The sequence below is a fragment of the Prunus mume genome, linkage group LG2 (assembly GCF_029339155.1).
Source record: "Prunus mume cultivar Tortuosa linkage group LG2, ASM2933915v1, whole genome shotgun sequence".
Taxonomy (NCBI): Eukaryota; Viridiplantae; Streptophyta; class Magnoliopsida; order Rosales; family Rosaceae; genus Prunus; species Prunus mume.
In genome coordinates, this window is record NC_142699.1 from 38,788,082 (window position 1) to 38,811,949 (window position 23,868).

Genomic DNA, 23,868 nt, shown 5'->3' on the forward strand with positions numbered 1-23,868 from the left:
TGACACACAATCAGCCACATCGATCCTTGCTATAGACGCCGGAAGTTGTCCTAGAATTTCTTCAAGCCTCTTGCAACCCCTCAAATTAAGCTCCCACAAGTTGACACATTTGCTAAAGCACACAAGAAGACTGACAAAATCGCTTTTGGATAGATTAATTATTGTTAAGTTGGACCAGCAACAAAAATTCTCCAAGGAATCAATGTTCGATGCATTGCACTCTTCAAAATACATCACCCCCGGCCTCACGAAGTCACCATCGTGTGGACTGTTTGCGTTGGTTTGAACCTCCAAAGGAAGTGATTCTGCACTCGATAAAACTTCAGAGATCAAGTTATTTGGAAGTGTGACAAGTTTTGGGCATCGACTGAGATTAATATACCCCCGATTTTGCAACTGATAAATACTTTGTGGCAAATTTGCAAGGTTTTCACATCCTTGTAAATCTAATCCTTTAAGCCCATTGAGATTTCCAATTGATGAAGACAACTCTTCTATAGCAATTCCACCTAACCATAACTCTTTCAGGGCATTGAAATTTCCAAAGGATGAAGGTAGTTTTTGTATTGTAGTTCTTGTAAAATTTAACTTTTCAAGCGCAGTTAGATGTTCAATTGGTGCAGGCAACTCTTTTATTGCACTTTCAGATAAGCTCAATTCTTTCAGCCCAATGAGATTTCCAATTGATGCAGGCAACTCTTTTATAGCACTTTTAGATAAGCGCAATATTTCCAGCCCAATGAGATGTCCAATTGATGCAGGCAACTCTTTTATCGCAGTTCTCCCAAGGTCCAATTCAATTAAGGAGTCTATTTTGTCCACAATTTCTGGGAAACTCTCCAACTTTATGCAACCGTTAAGAAGAAGAAAATTCAGAGATTTCAACCTAACTTTATTTGGAAACTTCGTGAGTTCACAGCAGTAACAAAAATCCAATACTTCAAGTTTATCAAGATATCCAACAGATGGATGAACCTCGACTAAACTTGTACAACCATTCGCATTTAAGTACCTTAAGTTTGGGCTGCTGGATATAAGTCAAGGCTTTCAATTATAGGAACTGAGATCTCTTGAAATTCAGAGATGTCAACTTTTTCAAATACTATGAAAATAATAATAATAATAATAATCAAATGGATAGCATTAAAGAAATTTACAACATACACCAGTTGATAAATGAGACCTCTTAAAAATAATAAGGGATGAGAGATAGTTTAAAGTACCTGCAATCTATCCCCTATTTGTTTGATGCAGTTGTAAGGCAGACTGAACACAACTAGTGCCTTTGGACTAAAGTTGGCTGGCCAAGATCGGGATGCACGTCTTTTCCAATCAAGCACTCTCAAATTGTTTGGGATATAACTAGGGTCTCCACAAAGGCATACGTTGTAGTTCATGAGAATTTTAAGATTTTTCATCTTCGAGAAGCTTCTGCCAACATTCAAGAATATCTCATAACTTTTTTTGGGGAAATTTAACATGATGCCTGTGATTTTATTTGTCCCCTAATAGAAAAAAGAAAAATGTACTAAGTGTTACAAAGTATTTATAAAAATATATATATATATATTATACTCACTACTACAAAAAAGGCAAAAGACGACGGGAATTCATCGTCGTGTATTCGGTTTTTAAACCGTCGTGAAATCAACCGACATCCATTTGGGTGTCAAACTACGATGGCTTTTCACCGTCGTTGTTTATCTGTAACGATGTCGGTTTTTAAAGAAAATTGTCGTTGTTTAGAGGTAAAGATCGTTAATTATAGGAGAAAAGACGACTGTTTTTAATAAAACCGTCGTGTATTGTATGTAAAGAGGACGATTTTTTATGAAAACCGTCATGGATTGTTTATAAAGACGACGGTTGTTTTATAAAAACCGTCATCTTTACATTCAACAGACGACCTTTTTAAAAAAGGTCATCTTTACTTAACAATAGACGACCCTTTTAAAAAAAACCGTCATCTTTACATATAATAGACAACCTTTTTTAAAAAAACCGTCATCTTTACTTCATAATAGACAACGGTTTTATAAAAAAGCGTCATCTTTACATATAATAGACGACGGTTTTTATAAAAAGCGTCATCTTTACATATAATAGACGACGGTTTTTTTTATAAAAAACGTTATCTTTACATATAATAGACGACCCTTTTAAAAAAGAATCGTCATATTTACCTATAATAGACGATCCTTTTTTTATAAAAACCGTCGTTAATTATCTGTAAAGACCATGATTTATTATAAAAACCGTCATCTAATAAGTTTCCAAACTGCTACATTTTAGTTCTTTTTTATTTCCTATGATGCTATACAACGATTTTAACTAGAAAAACAACCATAATGCTTTATTAATGAATATATACAATCAAAAATAGTTTCTTTCATAAAACTTGAAGATTCAATAGTTATTACATAGTTAACCAATCTTTATTCTACAACAAATATAATTCCTATCAAGACCTACATACTCCTAATCCAAGCATTCCTCATCCAAACATACAAATGATGCACAACTGAAGACTCCTCCATCATCCCTGTAAATAAATCAAAATGGCAAAGAGAGAAAAAAAAGCTAAGATTATAAACATAAAAAATTAGGTGGAAGAGAAATTTTACCATTGGTCCATATTTCCATTGAAAACTTGTAAAATGAGCATAAAAAAGACCAACAAGAACCTGCAAATTTTCAACAACAAAAAAACATACGACTCACATAGAAAACCTGCAAAAGAAAAAGTTATAAATCTACAAGCTTCCTCCTCATCTCCTGATAACCAAATCAGAAAATCTAAAAAGAAACCATAAATATAAAAAAATATGTAAACAAACTAGACAAATCAAAAGAGACAAAATCTGAAATTAGGAAAACAAAGAACATACCAAAAACACAAAAAGACTAATCCAGAATTCACTAGCAAGATATAGAAGGGTATTAAGAGATTAGGTCACTTTCAAATCAAACCTTTCAACCAGCTTTGATTCTCAAATACAGAACATCCATCTACATCTTATGGATCTGCGAAGACCTCAATCTCTCAACTCCTTCATTGATATCGATTTTTTGATGATTTTGTAGAGAGTTTCAAGAGGGTGTTTTAGAGAGTGCATGAGGGTTTCAAGGAGGGAGAGATAAGGTTTTTAGAGAAGGGGAAAATCTGAAAATTTGTCGAGAGCGAATTCACTTAAGTAGCCTTTTTTTAGCTTGTTTTAAAAGACGACGCTTGTTAATGAGAGATAAGGTTTTCAAAGACGGGTGAAAATTTGAAAATTTGTTGTGCGCGAATTCACTTAAGCGGCCATTTTTTAGCGTGTTTTAAAAGACGAAGCTTTTTAAAAAAAAAATTTGTCATCTTTACATATAATAGACGACGGTTGTTTTATAAAAAAAAACTTCATCTTTACATATAATAGACGACGGTTTTTATAAAAAGCGTCATTTTTACATATAATAGACGATGGTTTTATAAAAAGCGTCATCTTTACATATAATAGACGACGATTTTTTAATAAAAAGTGTCATCTTTACTTCATAATAGACGACTCTTTTTTAAACAAACCATAATCTTTACATATAATAGACGACACTAGTGGATACCACAAAATTTTATGTTATATTTAACGAAAGTATAAATAAACTTTTAATTGTTAGTGAATATATTGTTTTGATGGCATACGCATTTTAAGAAACTAGTTTCAACGATCCAACCGTCAAACTTGTTTGTTTATACTTCGAGATCATATACGCCAAAAATCGGAAAAAATAAACATTCAGAGATTAAGTAACGGGACAAAAAATTTTGATGGTTATAAATGAAAAATCATGATTTAACGGTTATTTTAACTCCAATTTTGATGATTTTTTACCGCTACACTCCTAACCCTATATGAATTTGATCTTCAATTTAAAATATTTACACTAGTGGATACCACAAAATCTTATGTTATATTTAACGAAAGTATAAATAAACTCTTAATTGTTAGTGAATATATTGTTTTGATGGCATACGCATTTTAAGAAACTAGTTTCAACGATCCAACCGTCAAACTTGTTTGTTTATACTTCGAGATCATATATGCCAAAAATCGGAAAAAATAAACATTCAGAGATTAAGTAACGGGACAAAAAATTTTGACGGTTATAAATGAAAAATCATGATTTAACGGTTATTTTAACTCCGATTTTGATGATTTTTTACCGCTACACTCCTTAACCCTATATGAATACAATGACTGAATTTGATCTTCAATTTAAAATATTTACACTAGTGGATACCACAAAATCTTATGTTATATTTAACGAAAGTATAAATAAACTCTTAATTGTTAGTGAATATATTGTTTTGATGGCATACGCATTTTAAGAAACTAGTTTCAACGATCCAACCATCAAACTTGTTTGTTTATACTTCGAGATCATATACGCCAAAAATCAGAAAAAATAAACATTCAGAGATCAAGTAACGGGACAAAAAATTTCGACGGTTATAAATGAAAAATCATGATTTAACGGTTATTTTAACTCCGATTTTGATGATTTTTTACCGCTACACTCCTTGACCCTATATGAATACAATGATTGAATTTGATCTTCAATTTAAAATATTTACACTAGTGGATACCACAAAATCTTATGTTATATTTAACGAAAGTATAAATAAACTCTTAATTGTTAGTGAATATATTGTTTTGATGGCATACGCATTCTAAGAAACTAGTTTCAATGATCCAACCGTCAAACTTGTTTGTTTATACTTCGAGATCATATACGCCAAAAATCGAAAAAATAAACATTCAGAGATCAAGTAACGGGACAAAAATTTTGACGGTTATAAATGAAAAATCATGATTTAACGGTTATTTTAACTCCGATTTTGATGATTTTTTACTGCTACACTCCTTGACCATATATGAATACAATGACTGAATTTGATCTTCAATTTAAAATATTTACACCAGTGGATACCACAAAATCTTATGTTATATCTAACGAAAGTATAAATAAACTCTTAATTGTTAGTGAATATATTGTTTTGATGGCATACACATTCTAAGAAAATAGTTTCAACGATCCAGCCGTCAAACTTGTTTGTTTATACTTCAAGATCATATACACCAAAAATCGGAAAAAATAAACATTCAGAGATGAAGTAAATGGACAAAAAATTTCGACGGTTATAAATGAAAAATCATGATTTAACGGTTATTTTAACAAACCATCATCTTTACATATAACATACGACTCTTTTTTTATAAAAAGCGTCATTTTTACATATAATAGACAACTCTTTTTATAAAAAGCGTCATCTTTATATATAATAGACGACCATTTTAAAAAAAAACCGTCATCTTTACTTCATAATAGATGATGGCTTTATAAAAGCATCATCTTTACATATAATAGACGACGGTTTTTATAAAAAGTGTCATCTTTACATATAATAGACGATGATTTGTATAAAAATCGTCATCTTTACATATAATAGACGACGGTTTTTATAAAATGCATTATCTTTACATATAATAGACGACAGTTTGTATAAAAAGCGTCATCTTTACATATAATAGACGACGGTTTTTTATAAAAAGCGTCATCTTTACATATAATAGACGACGGTTTGTATAAAAATCGTCATCTTTACATATAATAGACAACGGTTTTTATAAAAAGCGTCATCTTTACATATAATAGACGACGGTTTTTTTTATAAAAAGCGTCATCTTTACTTCATAATAGACGACCATTTTTTAAACAAATTATCATCTTTACATAAAATAGACGACCCTTTTTAAAAAAAACCATCATCTTTACATATAATAGACGACCCTTTTTAAAAAAACCGTCATCTTTACTTCATAATAGACGTCCCTTTTGAAACTGTCATCTTTACATATAATAGACGACAGTTCTTTCAAAACAACCATGTCTTTACCAAAAAAAGGACACTTGATTTTTAAAAAACGACACTTTTTTTATTTGTGTGCGTTGTTATAAAAAAATATTCAACTGTGCCTCCGTTTTTTAGTTGTTTAAGTCACTTATTCACGATGGTTTTTTGTTACCGTCGTCTTTTTAAATACAACGACGATTTTTTCTTCTACCGTCGTCTTTTTTTGGTTGTCTTTTTCACTTTTTGTAGTAGTGACTTAACACACAACATGTGTTATTGAATTAAATAAAACTTTACACTCAGATATATAATTTAATTTACTTACTTTATTATTAATCATAACATACTCGACATCTTTATGAAACCACAATTTGCTACATCCTCCGGGTTTAGTGGGCGACTCCTGCTCAATTATGTCCTTACCCATCTTTTCTAGTAAGTCATGCATCTGAATATAACTTCCTTCAACACTTATGAGGGCCTTTTCTATGAGTACCTTAATGCCATATCTAGTGTTTAGCTCACAAGCTTCTATCACATAGTTTCTACTTTTACCCTTAAAGAAACATGCGATGTCAAGGAAAACCTCCTTGACAATATCATCCAAGGCATAGTAACTTATTTTGAGAACATCTTAAATTTTCGGGCTTTTGAAACCCTCCAATGGAGCTTTCCATTTATCCATATCTCCACCACAAAGACATGAACCCAGAACATTCAAAGCCAAAGGAAGGCCTTGAGCATAGCGTATTGCACGTTCTGCAAGTTTCACATAATCACCCAAAGGCGGCTCACTTGTTTTGAAGGCATGCCAACAGAAGAGCTCAAGAGCTTTATCATCATCTAAAATCTTGACCTCATGTATTAAATTAACACCATCATCTAATTCTACTGCCTACACCAAACCAATCACATGCCCCAACTAACCTGTGTAACTATTCCCTGTCATCCACATCATCAAAAACCAAGAGAACCTTTCTACGCCTCAACCATTCCTTTATCATAGTGACTCCTTTATCAACATTCACCTTCAAATTTTTTACCCTTAGAATGTCAGAAAAAAGATTCTTTCATAATCCGACTGAACCTTCATGCGACGTTGACCTCTCTCTAACGTTTGCCAAAAACGAACAACCTTCAATTTTGTGGGCAATTGAATTATAAACAGCTTTAGCAACTGTGGTCTTACAACTTCCACCAGTTCCCATACCCCTATCATACGAACATCATGTTCCCTCAAATCCAAAAGCTTGTTCATAACTTGTATTTGAGGTTGTATTCCAACTGGAAGCTCTGCCACTTCCAAAGGCACACGGTTTAATACATGTTTTGAAATCTCTTCAGATTGATGCCAGCCAATTGAAAAGAATATGAAGCATTTAGTGACATGGCATTTCTATATAAAATAAAAAAATTGCAAGGAACAATATACCCACAAAAGAAGAGAATTTTGAGCAATGATGAATAAATTAACTCTGATTCCAATTCAAGTCTGTCTTATATTTTTCAACTACGGAGAAAATTAAAAAGAATTAATAATTTTCACACTATTAAATAATTATTGACATCAAAAAATTATTTTCATTCATTTCTTTTTAAACAAAAAAAATATTGTAATTGCTATATAATATTGGAAATGCAGAGGATGACAGGACCAAATTCCTCGCGGGACGGATCCGTCGGCAGTATCGAGCCACTCTGTGTGTGATGCGAGTGTCTTGACGAGGACGTCGGGTCCCTAAGGGAAGTGGATTGTAACATCTCACATCGACCAACAGAGATGGGGTGATGTGCCTTATATGTACATGTCTGCCTCCACCTAGCACGAGGCCTTTTAGGAGCTCACGGCGAGTCATGGGAACTCGAAGTTAAGCGAGTTGGGGGCGAGCAATCCCAGGATGGGTGACCCACTGGGAAGTTGCTCGTGAGCTCCCAAAAATAAAATCGTGATGGCAGAGAGGGGGTCCAAAGCGGGCAATATCGTTCTACGGCAGAGTTGATCCGGGATGTGATAATTTGGTATCGAGCCATTCTGCGTGTGGTGTGAGTGTGCCGACGAAGAAGTCAGGCCCTAAGAGGGGTGGATTGTAACATCTCACATCGATCAACGGAGATGGAGTGATGTGTCTTATATGTACATGCCTGCATCCATCTATCATGAGGCCTTTTGGGAGCTCATTGACTTCAGAGTTATGGGAACTCCGAAGTTAAGCAAGTTGGGGGCTAGAGCAATCCCAAAATGGGTGACCCATTGGGAAGTTGCTCTTGAGCTTATAGAAACAAAACCGTGATGGCAGAGAGGGGGGCCCAAAGCGGACAATATCGTGCTACGGCGAAGCCGATCCCGTGATGTGACAATTTGGTATCGAGCCACTGCTGTATGGTGCGAGTGTGCACGAGGGCGTCGAGCCCTTAGAGAGGTCTCACATCGACCAACGGAGATGGGGTGATGTGCCTTATATATACATGCCCGCTTCCACCTAGCACGAGGCCTTTTGGGAGCTCACAGGCTTCAGAGTCATGAGAACTCTGAAGTTAACCGAGTTGGGGGTTAGAGCAATCCCAGGATGGGTGACCCATCGGGAAGTTGCTCGTGAGTTCCCATAAACAAAATCGTGATGGCAAATAGGGGGGCCCAAAGCGGACAATATCGTGGTACGGCAGAGTCGATCCCGGGATGTGATAATTTGGTAGTAGAGCCACTCTGCCGTGTGGTGCGAGTGTACCGACGAGGACTTCGGGCCCCTAAGAGGGGTAGATTGTAACATCCCACATCGACCAACGGAGATGAGGTGATGTGCCTTATATGTACATGCCCGCATCCATCTAGCACGGGGCCTTTTGGGAGCTCACGACTTCAGAGTCATAGGAACTCCGAAGTTAAGAGAGTTGGAGGCTAGAGCAATCCCAGGATAGGTGACCCACTAGGAAGTTGCTTGTAAGCTCCTAGAAACAAAACTGTGATGGGGTCCAAAGCGGACAATATCGTGCTACGGCGGAGCCAATCCCAGGATGTGACAATTTGGTATCAGAGCCACTCTACGGTATGGTGCAAGTGTGCCGAGGAGGATGTCGGGCCCCTAAGGAGGGTGGATTGTAACATCCCACATCGACCAACGAAGATGGGATGAGGTGCTTTATATGTACATGCCCGCCTTCATCTAGCACGAGGCCTTTTGGGAGCTCACTAACTTCGGAGTAATGGGAACTCCGAAGTTAAGCGAGTTAAGACTAGGGCAATCCCAAGATGGGTTACCCACTGGGAAGTTGCTCGTGAGTTTTCAAAAACAAAACCATGAGGGTAGAGAAGGGGCCCATAGCGGACAATATCGTACTACTGGAGCTGATCCAGAGATGTGACAGAGGAACTATGCTTCGAAAAGAGAACAAGAATACCATGAAACTGTTTTTCTAGAATTTTCTATTTGACCAATTGCCCTTCTAACCAAACTTCAATGAAATTCAAGTACGACTTCTGCTGAAAATTCGGCAAAGTCTTCCTTGTAAATTGGACATTTCCCAAATATTCCCACATGTAAAACAAGCATATATGTTTATATATAACCCAACTGCCAACATGTATAAAATTATATCAAAAATCAAGGATCATACTATTCTGGCCTTAGGCCCAATTGACCAAGTTTAGGTGGTTAGGTCCCTCGGTTGACCGTGAGTCTCCCGAGGCAGTTATATCAATATTCTTTGAGAAGTGATGAAATGACCATGTACACAAGTCCTGACCAAAATTGAATTATCTAAATCATGTTAAGGGTTGAATAGATAGTTATTTATAGGTTGCGGCTCGGATAGAAGCGGTATCTCCGAGGCCTGCTAGAATTGCGGCAGCTGCGAGGATTGCGGCTAGGCTGCGAGGATTGCGGCTCGGCTGTGAGGATTGCGGCTCGGCTGTGAGTATTGCAGCTTGGCCTGCGAGGATTGTGGCTCGGATAGAAGCGGTGTCTCTGAGGCCTGCGAGGATGGAATTGATGGCATTAATGGAATTGTGGATCAGGAATGGGGGTACGCCTAGGTGGAGAGAATTTCAGTTCTAAGATATTCTTAAACTAAACTAAAAGGGGTGCAGTGTATGACATATTTATATTTCAGTATATGATTGATTCAAGTGTTAAAAAAACTACGTGTGGCTTGATCCCTCAGAAGGGTACGTAGACAGCCTGATGTTACAAGGTGCAGCCATGAGTTAGAGTCTTTGAGATTGCTAGTGTACTGTGGATATTCTGAAAGTTAAGATGAACTTATTTTGTAGAATGATTTATTTGATTGGTTGAGGCATGAGCCTAGAATGATATGATGTTATTTTCTTGGATATAATTTAATGCATGCTGAATAGTTGGGTTATATATGTATATGCTTGTTTTACAGGTGGAGATTTTTGGGAAATTTTCAACCCAAATTCTGCTTTGGAATCCGGGCGGAACCCTGAGCGTGTCAGACACCTGGCGGGTACTAGGCACAAATGACCTAATTGCCCTCCCATTCAAAGTTCGATAAAATATCAAGCTTGACTCCTACGGAAAATTCAGAAGAGTCTCCCTTGTAATTTGATCAATTCCCAAATTTACACATCTCAACCAAACATATATATACAATCCAACTTCCAGCATGCGTATATATATACATTCCAACAGTTAAATCTAAGTTCTATGGCAGGTTATCAGAGCAACCACTAAGAAATTACAAAAGGAGTCAACTCATTTCAGAAGAGCCCTACATCAGAATGGGGAAGCGCGGGAAGTGGGGAACGACCTTGTGGTGGATCACTGTGCACGCCTCTGCTGAGGGCGCAAAACATTGAAAAAATGTGAGTGGATCAAAAAAAAAGTTTTAGAAAATAGTATCAGAACATACTAACCCCACTGGACAAATAGTTATAAAAACTGAATCAATATCCTCATATATACTCGTACTGAACTCATGCATTCATATATATATATATATATACACACACACATATGTTACTAAACATTAATCCTGCTGGAAGACAATGAAGTAAAATTCAACCTATCACCTGAGTATATTGTGGTGACACACCCTCGCAGGACTCAGGTTAGCCTTATTCGCCCTCCTCGCAAGACTCAAGGGACATTAGGCCCGCCCGAGCTGCATCCCTCGCTCCCATAGTTCGAAAATCTGTAGCCTGATTTGCCCTCATCTTAAAACTCTGTCGCCATCCTAACCGATTTCTAAAATCCTTATTTTTACTACACTTAGGTACTCTCATCTTGGCAGCAAATAATAAAATACTTAACCTTAGCAATACATGCTAGAAAGCCCTCGATCTATTGCATAATTATACAGATCAAATAATGAATATAATTTGCATAAAATCATTTAAAAAGCAAAGGGCCACTCACTCTTAGTCCGAGCTAGTTGGACCTCTTGAAGGTCCTTCATGCGGGTCGGTTCCAGCCCGTGTGTCTAATTAAAACATCATGAATATATAATTAATAAAGCTGCTCGGTATAAGTATTTATATAAAACCCATACCCTCGGCTCCTAGAAGTGCGTGCACTAACTTTAGAATCCTTCCTATGCCCACAAAAGCTTTCATTACATTTGGAATCGTTGAGAAGTGCCTCCAGACTCAAAAAGCGCTAAAGTACCAAAACGTCAACCCGGGACCCTGTGGGCTCACGACCTCACAATTATTATCCGGAAGCTCCTAGAGGTTTCAAAATACCTAGGACACAAGTCCCGAGAGTTTGATCTCGATCGGACGGTCAGATTGACCACGATCGTACAATTGGATAATTATCGTAAACCTAACCCTAGGGTTGACATTTTCGGAGTATCTAGGACTCCGATTTACGATCCGTCAATTCCTACACAGTCCTGGAATTATCTAGTTCAACATATCAAAATGACTACATCCAATGGCTCAAACGTACATCGAACCCAGAAATCGCACACTAGGCGAGATCCGTTCGGGGTTCAAACGTTGTCCGAACTGAAATCCGCAAGTACCTAGGCGCTCGTGAGGACCAAAGGATTATTCTAGAATTGAATGTGGTCCCCACCGTGCTGCCCAAGCGCCGCCACAGCACGTAGCGCGTGGGTGGCTTGATCAATTCCGGTGACCGGAAAACTTCCAAATTTTAAGCCTAGCTTCCTACCCTAGGTTCATAACATGATTTGGAGCCGCTTTTGTTCTTGGACCTACCCCAAAAACTGGCAATAAGTGGCCGAAATTGTGATCCCAAAACCGACCAAACACTAACTCGAAAATTAACTTGCCAAACTTAGAAATCCATACCTTAATCGATCGATTTGGCTGCAGGAAGAGAGAGAACGAAGTCGACAAAATTCCTGTCAAAACGGCTGTTTCGTCGCGATTTCGGCCGATTTCATGGTTGCTAACGGCGGGAAGGTTGGGGTGCAACAATGAGTGGGCCAATCGTTTGGCTCCGATCTTGCGGCTTAGGGTGGTCGGTGGAGGAGGCTAGGGTGAAGGGAAGGGTTCGGCTTGAGCAAAATTTTGAAGAGGCGGTTTGTCGCAGGGAGAGAGAAAAGATGAGAGTGTTTTAAAATTCCTGATTTCCAAAATTACCATTTTGCCCATCGTAGTATTTTGATCATAATTCCTTCGTTAAAACCCCGACTCGAGCCCACTACGTGTCTATGGACTCATTTTGTCGTGCTCTACACAACGGTGCAAGCAGAATTTCCAAACTCCTTCCTGGTCAAAAAGTTAACTTTTCCTTGCTAATTTATTCTAGGGCCCCGGAGGGATGAAACAGACAGAGTAGCAGAGGCGTGCTGCAAATGATGAAATGCCTTTTTGTTTTTTCACAAGTTGAAGTAAAAGAAGAGGAATGCCCTTTTCAGTGGGTAAAAACCTTTATTCATTTCCCTTTCTTTTTCTCTTAATACTCGTGACAATTGTATATATATAATAATGAGTAATTGTATATCATTAAAAAAAATTATTATCTTTAATTTTTAATTTTCTAAATAAATATTAATCTTCCAAGTTGACAGGACCCGACCCAAATTCCACTTTGGAATCCAGGGCGAACCCTGTGCATGTCCGACACTGTAGGTGCTGGGCACAAATGACCTAATTGCCCTTCTATTCTAAGCTCGATAAAATATCAAGTTTGACTCCTACGAAAAATTTTGGCAGAGTCTCCCCTGTAATTTGATCATTTCCTAAATTTATACCTGTCAAACAAGCATATAGATATATATATATATATATATACACAACCGAACAGCCAGCATGCGTATACATATACAATCCAACAATTAAATCTGAGTTCTAGGGCAGGTTATCAGAGCAACCACTAAGAAATTTCAAAAAGAGTCAACTCATTTATAGAAGAGCCCTATATCAGAATGGGGAAGCGCGAGAAGTGGAAACGGCCCTGTGGTGGATCACTGTGCACGCCTACTGCTCGGGGGCGCAAAACATTGAAAAATGTGAGTGGACCAAAAACAAAGTTTTAGAAAATAGTATGAGAACATACTAACCCCACTGTAATAACTGAATCAATATCCTCATATATATACTCGTACTGAACTCATGCACTCATATATATATACATATATTACCAAACATTAATCCTGCTGAAAGACGTTGAAATGAAGTTCAACTTACTACCAAGGCATACTTATTTATTCTCGCCAAAACCCTTAATTACTATCTATTCCTCGTGTCACCGTGGTGACACACACTTGTAGGACTCAGATTAGACTGATCCGCCCTCCTCGCAAGACTCAAAGGACACTAGGCCCACCTGAGCTGCATTCCTTGCTCTCACAGTTCGAATATCCCTAACCCTTATGGGGCAAAAGTCAAGCATGTTGACTTAACTGAAGACACTACTTAATATAAATAAAACTATCTCCCCTCATCTTAAAACTCTACTGCCATCCTATCCGATTTCTAAAATCCTTATTTTTACTATTCTTTAGGTACTCTCATCTCAGTAGCCAATAAATAAAATACTTAACCTTAGCAATACATGCTAGAAAACCCTCGATCTATTGCATGCTTATACAGATCAAATAATGAAATTAAATTGCATAAAACCATTTATGAAAGCAAAGGTCCACTCACTCCTGGTCCGAGCTAGCTGGACCCCTCGAAGGTCCTTCCTGCGGGTCGGTCCGAGCCCATGTGCCTGATTAAAACATCATGAATATTTAATTAATAAAACTGCTCAGCATAAGTATTTAAATAAAACCCAGACCCCCGGCTCCTAGAAGTGCATGCACTAACTTTAGAAACATTTCCTATGCCCACAAAAGCTTTCCTCACATTTGTATACTGTTCGAGCCTCAAACGGATTTTGCATATTGTGCAATATCCAGGTTCAATAGGTTTGGACCATTGGATCGAACCCAAATTCATGTATGTCGTACCTCGTATTTCGAAGATCTTGTAGGATTCGACGGATCATGAATCGGAGTCCCGGATACTCCGAAATCGCGACTCCTAGGGTTAGGTTTACAATAATTATCCAATTGTACGATCGTGATCGATCCGACCGTCCGGATTAGAATTTAGAGGTCGTGGGCCCACGGGATCCCGGGTTGACTTTTTGGGACTTTAGCGCTTTTTGAGTCCCAAGGCACTTCTCAACCATTCATAAAAAATCAAGCATCATACTATTCTGGCCTCAGGCCTCATTAAATCAAATAAATCATTATGCTAATAAAATTCATCTCAGCTTTCAGAATATCAATAATACACTAACAATCTCAAAGACTGCAACTCGTGGCTGCACCTTGTAAACTTAGGCTGCTTACGTACCCTTACTGAGGGATCAAGCCACACGTAGTTCTTTCCTCTACGCATGTCAATCACACACTGAAAATAAGTATGCCATATACTGAACTCCCTTATTTTAGGTTAAATTCCTGTAGACTTGGCACCTCGTGTGCATCTTTACTCTAATGGAGTGCTTGACGTGATATCAAATTATTTCATTTACCCGGTATGATTGAGTTTAAGGCATCTAGAAGGGTTTGGAAAATTTGTTGAGGTTTTCATATGAAAAACATAATATACAGGTTGAAAGTAAACAGTTCGACAGGAACTATAATTAGGGACATAAATTTTTATGTCGAGGATTGGGAAAAGTAAAACTGGGCTGTGGGTATGTTGGATTCGAGAGCTTAGGCAGTGTTGGAGATTGCATCCAATTTGGAATGTTGTAGTAAGCATAGGTTACAAGTATACCATTGTAGAGGGAAATGTTGTCTTAGGTCGTTTAACCATCTAACCTATTAGGATTAGCAAATGGTTTGGGGGCAAAGATGTTGTCTTAGGTCATTTTTCCTTTGCAAATCCGCGGTTATATCCTTTGAGAAGTGATAAAATGGTCATGTAGACGAGTCCTGACCTAGAATGAGTTATCTAAGTCTTGTTTCAGGTTGAATAGATAGTTAATTATAAGTTGCGGCTCGGATAGAAGTGGTATGTAACAACCCGATCCTTAATTAATTTTTAATTATTATCTTATTTAAGGAAAAGACTAGAATACCCTCAGAATATTTTATTAGGTTTAAAAGTTGACTTTTTATTCGGAAAGGATTTTGGGAATTTCAGTCATACTGTTGCGTGAAGCACATCGAGATGAGTCCGTAGACATGTAGTGGACTCAATTCTGAGTTGTATTGAGAAAGATACGATCAAAATACGGTGAGAAGCAAAATGGAAATTTGTAAATAAGATTTTAAAAACTCTCTCCTCTCTCTCCTCGTGACAACCCTCCCTCTTTCTGTTTTCTCTCCAATCGAATGGCTTCTAGGGTTGCCGTCGTAGCCCCGTTGCGACACTAGCCACGGACCGGTCTATATTGGACTGCCACCACCTTAACTCTCCATTTTGGCACACCCGCCGTCGACGACTCCAAGCAGAAAAAGCTTGGAAACCCGGCTGGTTTTCCCGAGATTCAAACCTCTCGATCTCTTTCCTCCGGCCACCAATTCCGACAATCAAGGTATGGTTTTACGACTCCTTTTCAGGCTCTAGCTAATGGTTGTGTAGGACTTGACAAATTTCTAGGTTTGACAGGTTGATTTTCGAGTTAGGGTTTGGCTGATTTTGGGATCGCAATTCCGGCCACTTCCGACCAGTTTTTGGGGTGGGTCCAAGAACAAAAGTGATTCCAAATAGGGTTTTACACCTAGAGTAGGAAGCTTGGCCGGCAGTTTGGAGTTTTTCCGGCTGCGAATTTTCTCAAGCCACCCACACCTGTCCGCACGCGCGCGGCGCGTGGGCTAGGCAGTGGACTGGCTTTGTGTCCTAAAATGACCTCCTTGTTCTCACGAGTGCGTAGGTACTTACGGATTCCATTTTGGTTAACATTTAGACCCTGACGGATCTCGCCTATTGTGCGATTTCCGGGCTCGATACGTTTGAGTCGTTTGATCATAGTCATTTTCAGATATGTTGAACTAAATAATTCTAGGAACGTTTAGAAGTCGATGGATCGTAAATCTGAGTCCCGGATACTCCAAAAATGCCAACCCTAGGGCTAGGTTTACAGTAACCGTCCGATCTTGCGATCGTGAGTAATCCGACCGTCTGATCGAGAGCAAACTCTCGGGACATATGTCCTAGGCATATTGGAACCTTTAAGGACTCTTAGATTGGTGATAGGAGGTCTTGGGCCCTGTGGGCCCTGTTGACCAAGTGTAAGCAGTTTGACACCTCGGTAGACCATGAGTTTTCTGAGGCAATTATATTATTTGAGAAGTGATAAAATGGTCATGTAGACGAGTCCTGACTGAGAATGAGTTATCTAAGTCTTGTTTTGGGTTGAATAGATAGTTAATTATATGTTATGGCTCGGATAGAAACAGTATCTCCTAGACATGCAAGGATTGCGGCTTGGCATGCGAGGATTGCGGTTTGGCCTGCGAGGATTGTAGCTCGGATTGAAGGGGTATCTCCAAGACCTGTGAGTATTGCGGCCCGGCTTACAAGGATGAAATTGACGGTGTTAATGGAGTTGATGGATCAAGATTAGAGTTACGCCTAGGTGGAGAGAATTTCAGTTATGCGATATTCTTAAACTAAAATAAGAGAGTTCAGTGTATGGCATACTTACTTTCAGTGAGTGACTGATATGAGTAGAGGAAATAAATACGTATGGCTTGATCCCTCAGTAAGGGTACGTAGGCAACCTAAGTTTACAAGGTACAGCCACAAGTTGGAGTCTTTGAGATTGTTAGTGTATTATTGATATTCTGAAAGCTGAGATGAATTTTATTAGCATAATGATTTATTCGATTTATTGAGGCTTGAGGCCAGAATAGTATGATGCTTGATTTTTGATATAATTTGATACATGCTGATAGTTTGGTGTTATATAAACATATATGCTTGTTTTATAGGTGGGAATCTTTGGGAAATGTCCAATTTACAAGGGAGACTCTGCTGAATTTTTGGCAGAAGTCGTAGAGTTTCATTGAAGTTTGGTTGGAAGGGCAATTTGGTTATTTGTGCCTGCACCCGCTACGTGTCGACACACACAGGGTTCGGCTTTCGCCTGATTCCTAAGTGAAATTTGGGTCGGGTTCTGTCAAGAAAAGTGTTTTCATTAAACCCTAAACCATTTCTAGAATAGAAAAGTATTTTCATTAAACCCTGGAAATGATTAAAAAGAAAGAAAGTGTCCAAATTAGGAAGCGAGGAAAAAAACAAAGGGCCCACCATAACTAATTATACAGTGACTGTATTTTCAACATCCAATACACAAAACGAACATAAACGAGAAAAGGGAGAAAAAATAGCAAAAGAATAAAAGGCCAACCTTTGATTTGGTTCCTAAGACTCAATTTTTAATGGATCCGAACTGTCACCCTAATTTTTTATTTTATTTTTTTACAATTGTTGCAGATTGTTTTAAGGGGGAATTATTGCAGATTTATAAGGGGTATAACTAGGGTTTAAACTACTAGTTATTTATGCCATTAAATTAATCTAATAATCTATATTGAATAGTTGCTCACAAAATATCATTTTTAGGTCCTTAAGTGAGTGCGACTGCAAACCCAAAAAAAATTAAAAATAGAAAGTGGTGTAATCATTACTAATTTTGTGCTGGAAGGGGAGGCTAATAAAAGTTTTTTTAAAGAAAAAAAAAAAAGTGATGCGAACTCACTTTGAAATGCAGAGGGAGGTCATCTTTTTTCTCTTTCTGAGTCCAACTTCATCACCTACATCATCATCATCATCATTGTCTAATTCCTCCTCATTTTCATCATCATCACCATCCTCTGGCATTGAGCCAAAACCAAAACCATCCTTTGGGATGCTGTTAAGAGAAAGGTGGACCCCACAGCTTTTGAAGAGCCCTCTGCCGCCTTTGTAGGAAACATTAATAATTCGATGAATAGACGACTTTAATTGAACATCACTCTTTCGCTTCGTGTGAGTAGGTAATGGAATTTTGCGCGGTACCGCAATATAGCGCAGCCCCACATGACCTGCCTCAATCAACTTCCGACCGAGTAATCATTATCGGATACGTCGAATTCAAAAGTGACAAATGAGGAAACTGCAGACTAATAAATGATTCCGTAGGTTCACAAACAATACACAAAACCAAGTTCTCCAATCCGGAAGTCCAAGGAATTTCAATCGGTAAGTCCAACAAATGATCGTTATCATTTGGAAGCGATACACCTACGTCATAGCGAAATCGAGCGACTGGAACTTCACCGCTCGAAGTAAAACATTAATAAAATGTCCGGTATTGACTGCTGCCTGTAACACAAGACAAGACAAGAGAGGCATATATAATTAGTCATGCGTGCATACTATAGCATTAACAATACATGTAATGTATGCGTATTATATAGAAATTAAGAGAAAAAGATATATACGTCACCTGATTCACTAAAATATTTGCCATCTTTGCAGCGTCCAACCCTATATTATCGCATAGCCTATGGCAATTGGACAAATTCATGTACTGAATATGTTGCATGTCTCCGTCTTTCAATATCTTGGACAATGTTGGAAATCTTTCCAGTGATATGCAATCAGCCATATTGATAATTTCTATAGACGCTGGAAGTTGTCCTACAATTTCTACAAGCTTCTTGCAACCACTCAAATTAAGCATCTGCAAGTTGACAAATTTGCACACAAGAAGACTGACAAAATTGCTTTTGGATAGATCAATATCATTAAAGTTCAACCAGCCACAAAAATTCTCCAGGGAATTAATGTCTGATACATTGCACTCTTGCATCCATAATGAAAATAGAGGAAGTGATTCTGCACTCGATAAAACTTCAGAGATCAATTTATTTGGAAGTGTGACAATTTTCGGGCATCGATTGAGGTTTAAATCTGTGAGATTTTGCAACCCATAAATACTTTGTGGCAGATTTGCAAGGTTTTCACATCCTTCTAAATTTAAAATTTCAAGCGCAGTGAAATCTCCAATTGATGAAGGCAACTCTTCTATTGCAGTTCTTTCTAAAGATAACTTTGCAAGCGCAGTTAGATGTCCAAATGAGGAAGGCAACTCTTTTATATGAGTTCCACATAAGAACAAATATTTCAGCCCAATGAGATGTCCAATTGATGCAGGCAACTCTTTTATAGCAGTTTCTGCAAGGCCCAAATGATATAAGGATTCCATTTTGTCCACAATTTCTGGGAAACTCTCCAACTTTATGCAATTGCTAAGATCCAACCATTTCAGAGATTTCCACCAAACTTTATTTGGAAACTTGGTGAGTTCACGGCAGCCAGCAAAGGCCAAATATTGAAGTTTATCAAGATATCCAACAGATGAATGAACCTCAACTAAACTTTCACAACAACTCGCATTCAAGTACATTAAGTTTGGGCTGCCGGATAGGTCGGGGATTTCAGTTAGGAATTCAGAGCGCTCTAAATTCAAAGATGTCAACTTTGTGAAATGCTGTGAAACCAAAAAAGAATTGAAAAAAATATTAATAATCAAATGGATAGCATTAAAGAAATTTACAACATACATCAGTTAATAAACGAGACCTCTTAAAGTACCTTCAATCCCTCCCCTAGTTGTTTGATACGGCTGCAAGGCAGATTGAGCATAACTAGTCCCTTTGGACGAAAATTGGGTGGAAAAGATTGGAGCGGACATCTATACCAATAAAGCACTCTCAACATGTTTGGGAGATAACCAATGTCTCCAAAAAGACATACGTTATAGTTCATGAAAATTTTAAGATTTTTCATTTTCGAGAAGCAGTCAATATCCATGAATATCTCATAATCCTTTTTGGGGGAATTTAACATGATGCCTGTGATTTTTTTTTTCCCCTAACATAAAAAAGAAAAGGGACCATTGTTACAAAGTATTTAATAAAAAACATGCATGAGTTTCAAATTCAACTTTTTCTTCCAGATAAAAATAATTATTATTATTATACTTACAGTATTATTAGTCAGAACATGCTCGACATCTTCATGAAACCATAATCTGCTACGTCCTCCGGCTTCAGTGGGCGACTCTTGCTCAACTATGTCCTTACCCATCTCTTCTAATAAGTCATGCATCCGAATATAATCTCCGTGTTCAACACTTATGAGGGCCTTTTCAATGAGTACTTCAATACCATACCTAGGGCTGAGGTCACAAGCTTCTAGTGTTTCTATCACATAGTTTCTACTTTTACCCTTAAAGAAACATGCGATATCAAGGAAAACCTCCTTGACAATATCATCCAAGGTATCGTAACTTATTTTGAGAACATCTTGAATTTTCTTGCTTTTGAAACCATCCAATGCATGTTCCCATTTATCTACACTTCCACCACATAGACAAGAACCGAGAACTTTCAAAGCCAAAGGAAGGCCTTGAGCATAGCGTATTGCACATTCTGCAAGTTTCATATAATCACCCAAAGGAGGCTCACTTGTTTTGAAGGCATGCCAACAGTAGAGCTCAAGAGCTTTATCATCATCTAAAATCTTGACCTCATGTATTAAATTAACATCATGAGCAATTAACAGTTGCTTATCCCTTGTTGTTATGATAATTCTACTGCCTGCACCAAACCAATCACATGCCCCAACTAACTTGTGTAACTGTTCCATGTCATCCACATCATCAAGAACCAAGAGAACCTTTCTACGACTCAACCATTCCTTTATCATCGTGACTCCTTTATCAACATTGGTCACCTTCAAATTTTTTACCCTTCGAATGTCAGAAAGAAGATTCTCTTGTAATCCGACTGAACCTTCATGCGACGTTGACCTTTCTCTAACGCTTGCCAAAAAGGAACAACCTTCAAATTTGTGGGCAATTGAATTATAAACAGCTTTAGCAATTGTGGTCTTACCAATTCCACCAGTTCCCCATATCCCTACCATACGAACATCGCTTTCTCCCAAATCTAATAGCTCATTCATAAGTTGTACTTGAGCTTGCATTCCAACTGGATGCTCTGCCACTTCCAAACACACAGTGTTTAATACGTGTTTTGAAATCTCTTCAATGATGTTTTGGATAAACTCAGATTCAGATTGACGCCTGCCAATTGAAAAGAATATGAAGCATTTAGTGACATGGCATTTCTGTATAAAATATAAAATAAAAAGAACATTATATACACAAAAAGAAGAGAATTTTGAGCAACGATGAATAAATTAACTCTTATAAAACTGATTCCAATTCAAGTTTGTCAAGAATTGGAATCAAAACTAGTTTAATTTTTAAAATACACGATCTTATATTTTTCAAATAATAAGTATAATTTTTGAAACGGAGAAAATTAATTTATTAATAATAAGTATAACCTTAATAATTTTCGCACTATTAATTAATTATTGACATAAAAATATAGTGGCTATACTTATTACAAACAAAACAAAAAGAAAAGCATTATATAAGGGGGTTAAAAATTTAGGATGTGTTTGGTATTCAACTTTAATATAATATTTCAAACTCAAAAACAAAATTTAAGTCCAAAACAAAGAAAACCTGTTTGGTAGCTTTATTTTTAAAAACTCAAACTCAAGAACAACAGAAAAACACTTCAATTATTAAAAACAAAAAATATCTGTTTTTTCAGTTTTTTTTTAACAACCCACAAGTTCTCAAATTTTTAAGATTTGAAAACAGTTTTCAAGTTACTTATCAAACAAGTTTTTAATCTTAAAAATAGATTTAAAAACTCCTTGTTTTTAAGAAAAATCAAAGTTTTTGAGTTTCCTATTTGAATAGGATAACAAACGTCCCCTTACTCGTCCAAAGTGAACCCTGACAAAGCTGCTACTTGTGAAAGAGCTGCCCTCCATTTGTTGACCTTCTGCATATTTTCTTCGTATTTGCACTCCATGTTAGCCAGTGCATCCCCGAAGCTACCTCTCTGATTCCGTACATCTGATGGATTCACCTTGTAAAAAACTGGGATGACCAATTGTTGATTTGATTCTTTGCAATCAAGAATCTTAACAAGCTCATTCAAGCACCACTTTGAGGAGGCATAGTTTTCGGAGAACACAACCACAGAAATCCTCGAGTCTTCAATTGCTGTGAGAAGCGCGCTTGATATTTTTTCTCCTCCTCTGAGCTCATTATCATCCCTGAAGGTGATAATTCCTTCTCGACACAAAGCGCTATACAAATGGTCTGTGAAGTTGTGGCGCGTGTCTTCGCCTCTGAAGCTCAGAAAGACGTGGTTTTTCCATGACCTGGTGAAGGACGCCGAGGAAGAAGAGGCTCTTCGGTTGGCCATGGAAGCCAAAGATAATTGTTTCAGTGTTTGCTTCTCTCTTTGGATTCGCTAAGCCAAATAGTTTTTTTTACTTGAAAAGATTGGATGTGAGCAAATGTAAAAGGCAATGTGAATTCATGAAATGGTGAGGAAGTGTCGGTGAAACTTCCTGTCTTCAATTATCGAGGCGTTTTCACATGATGAAGACCTGTCAGTGCTCGTTGAAGGTTAAACCAAGCTCACCGGATATGTTTTGTTTATTGCCACCTGTAGCTAATTTTGTGTTACTCTAGGAGGCATGCTTTCTGTGGAGTGCTCTCTAGTCTCTAGGATGTTCTCTCTTTGCTGAAAAGTCTAACTCTCTCAAAAGAGGCGCCGTTGCTGTTTTGAAGAGATCGAATGAAATTGGGATGCGGGGAAGAGGAGAGAGAAAGGGAGGGGGGAAGAAAAGAAAAACAAAGGGTAAACTCCAAAAAACTTTCAACGTCCTGACATGAGGACGTCAGCCTTATCTGAAGAGTTTTTTTTTTTTTTTTTGGGTGGTCTGATCTTATTTGAAGAGTTTGGGTTCTCACAATGGGCGAGAAAAGGTGAAGGAAATTGTTGATGAAACTTCTAGTCTGAAATGATGATTCACTATAAGAAAAAAGGTCAGAAGTGACTAATTTCTATGTGACCACATCAATAATGGTCACAAATACAATGAATTTAATGACCAATAATACTACATGGTCAGTAAATTGATCAAGACATATTTTTTATTTTTTAAGGACTAAATTTTCTGACCATCATTTATATTAGTCACTAAAAACAACTTAAAAAATAAAGCTAGTGACCAACACATATGCCAAGCTACCCTACTTATGTTATTTAATACATCAGTGACCAATTAACTTTTTCAAACTTTATTGTTTGTTTGTTTTTTGTTTTCAAAACGCCTATGTTCTGAGCGAGATGAGCGAGAAGAGCGATCTCTAAAGGAGATGTCAAATACTAAATATCAAATTTAAATTACTGATGCGACAATTTGACATGTGAACGCTAACCTTCTCTCTAACCTTTCCTTTGACCTTCTCCTTCTCTGCTTGACACGTGTCATTCTCTTTACACATAAAACAATGCCATTAATATATTATACAAGCTAAATTTTGCTTTCCAAGTTTACCCTTATTAAATGTATTCAATTTATCCCAAAAAAAATTCACAACTTTCTTATTATTTTATTTAAAGAAAATGTCTGTTTTTTATTTATTAAAAAAGAAGTAATGTTCGTT

At 37.4% G+C, this 23,868-nt stretch overlaps 1 protein-coding gene and 1 pseudogene across 1 annotated transcript; both read right to left on the reverse strand.

Moving 5' to 3' along the window:
* Nucleotides 1-6,530: 6,530 nt before the first annotated feature.
* LOC103322725 (disease resistance protein Roq1-like) lies at nucleotides 6,531-7,104 on the reverse strand (annotated as a pseudogene).
* Nucleotides 7,105-18,029: 10,925 nt separating this feature from the next.
* LOC103322724 (TMV resistance protein N-like) lies at nucleotides 18,030-22,790 on the reverse strand. The gene is made up of 6 exons (XM_089044583.1): nucleotides 22,122-22,790; nucleotides 20,307-21,408; nucleotides 19,914-20,192; nucleotides 18,763-19,809; nucleotides 18,562-18,638; nucleotides 18,030-18,186 (listed from the first exon to the last, which is right to left on the reverse strand). Exons 1-6 carry the CDS (start codon nucleotides 22,613-22,615, stop codon nucleotides 18,030-18,032), a joined length of 3,156 nt encoding a protein of 1,051 aa, XP_088900709.1. The 5' UTR covers nucleotides 22,616-22,790.
* Nucleotides 22,791-23,868: the final 1,078 nt, after the last annotated feature.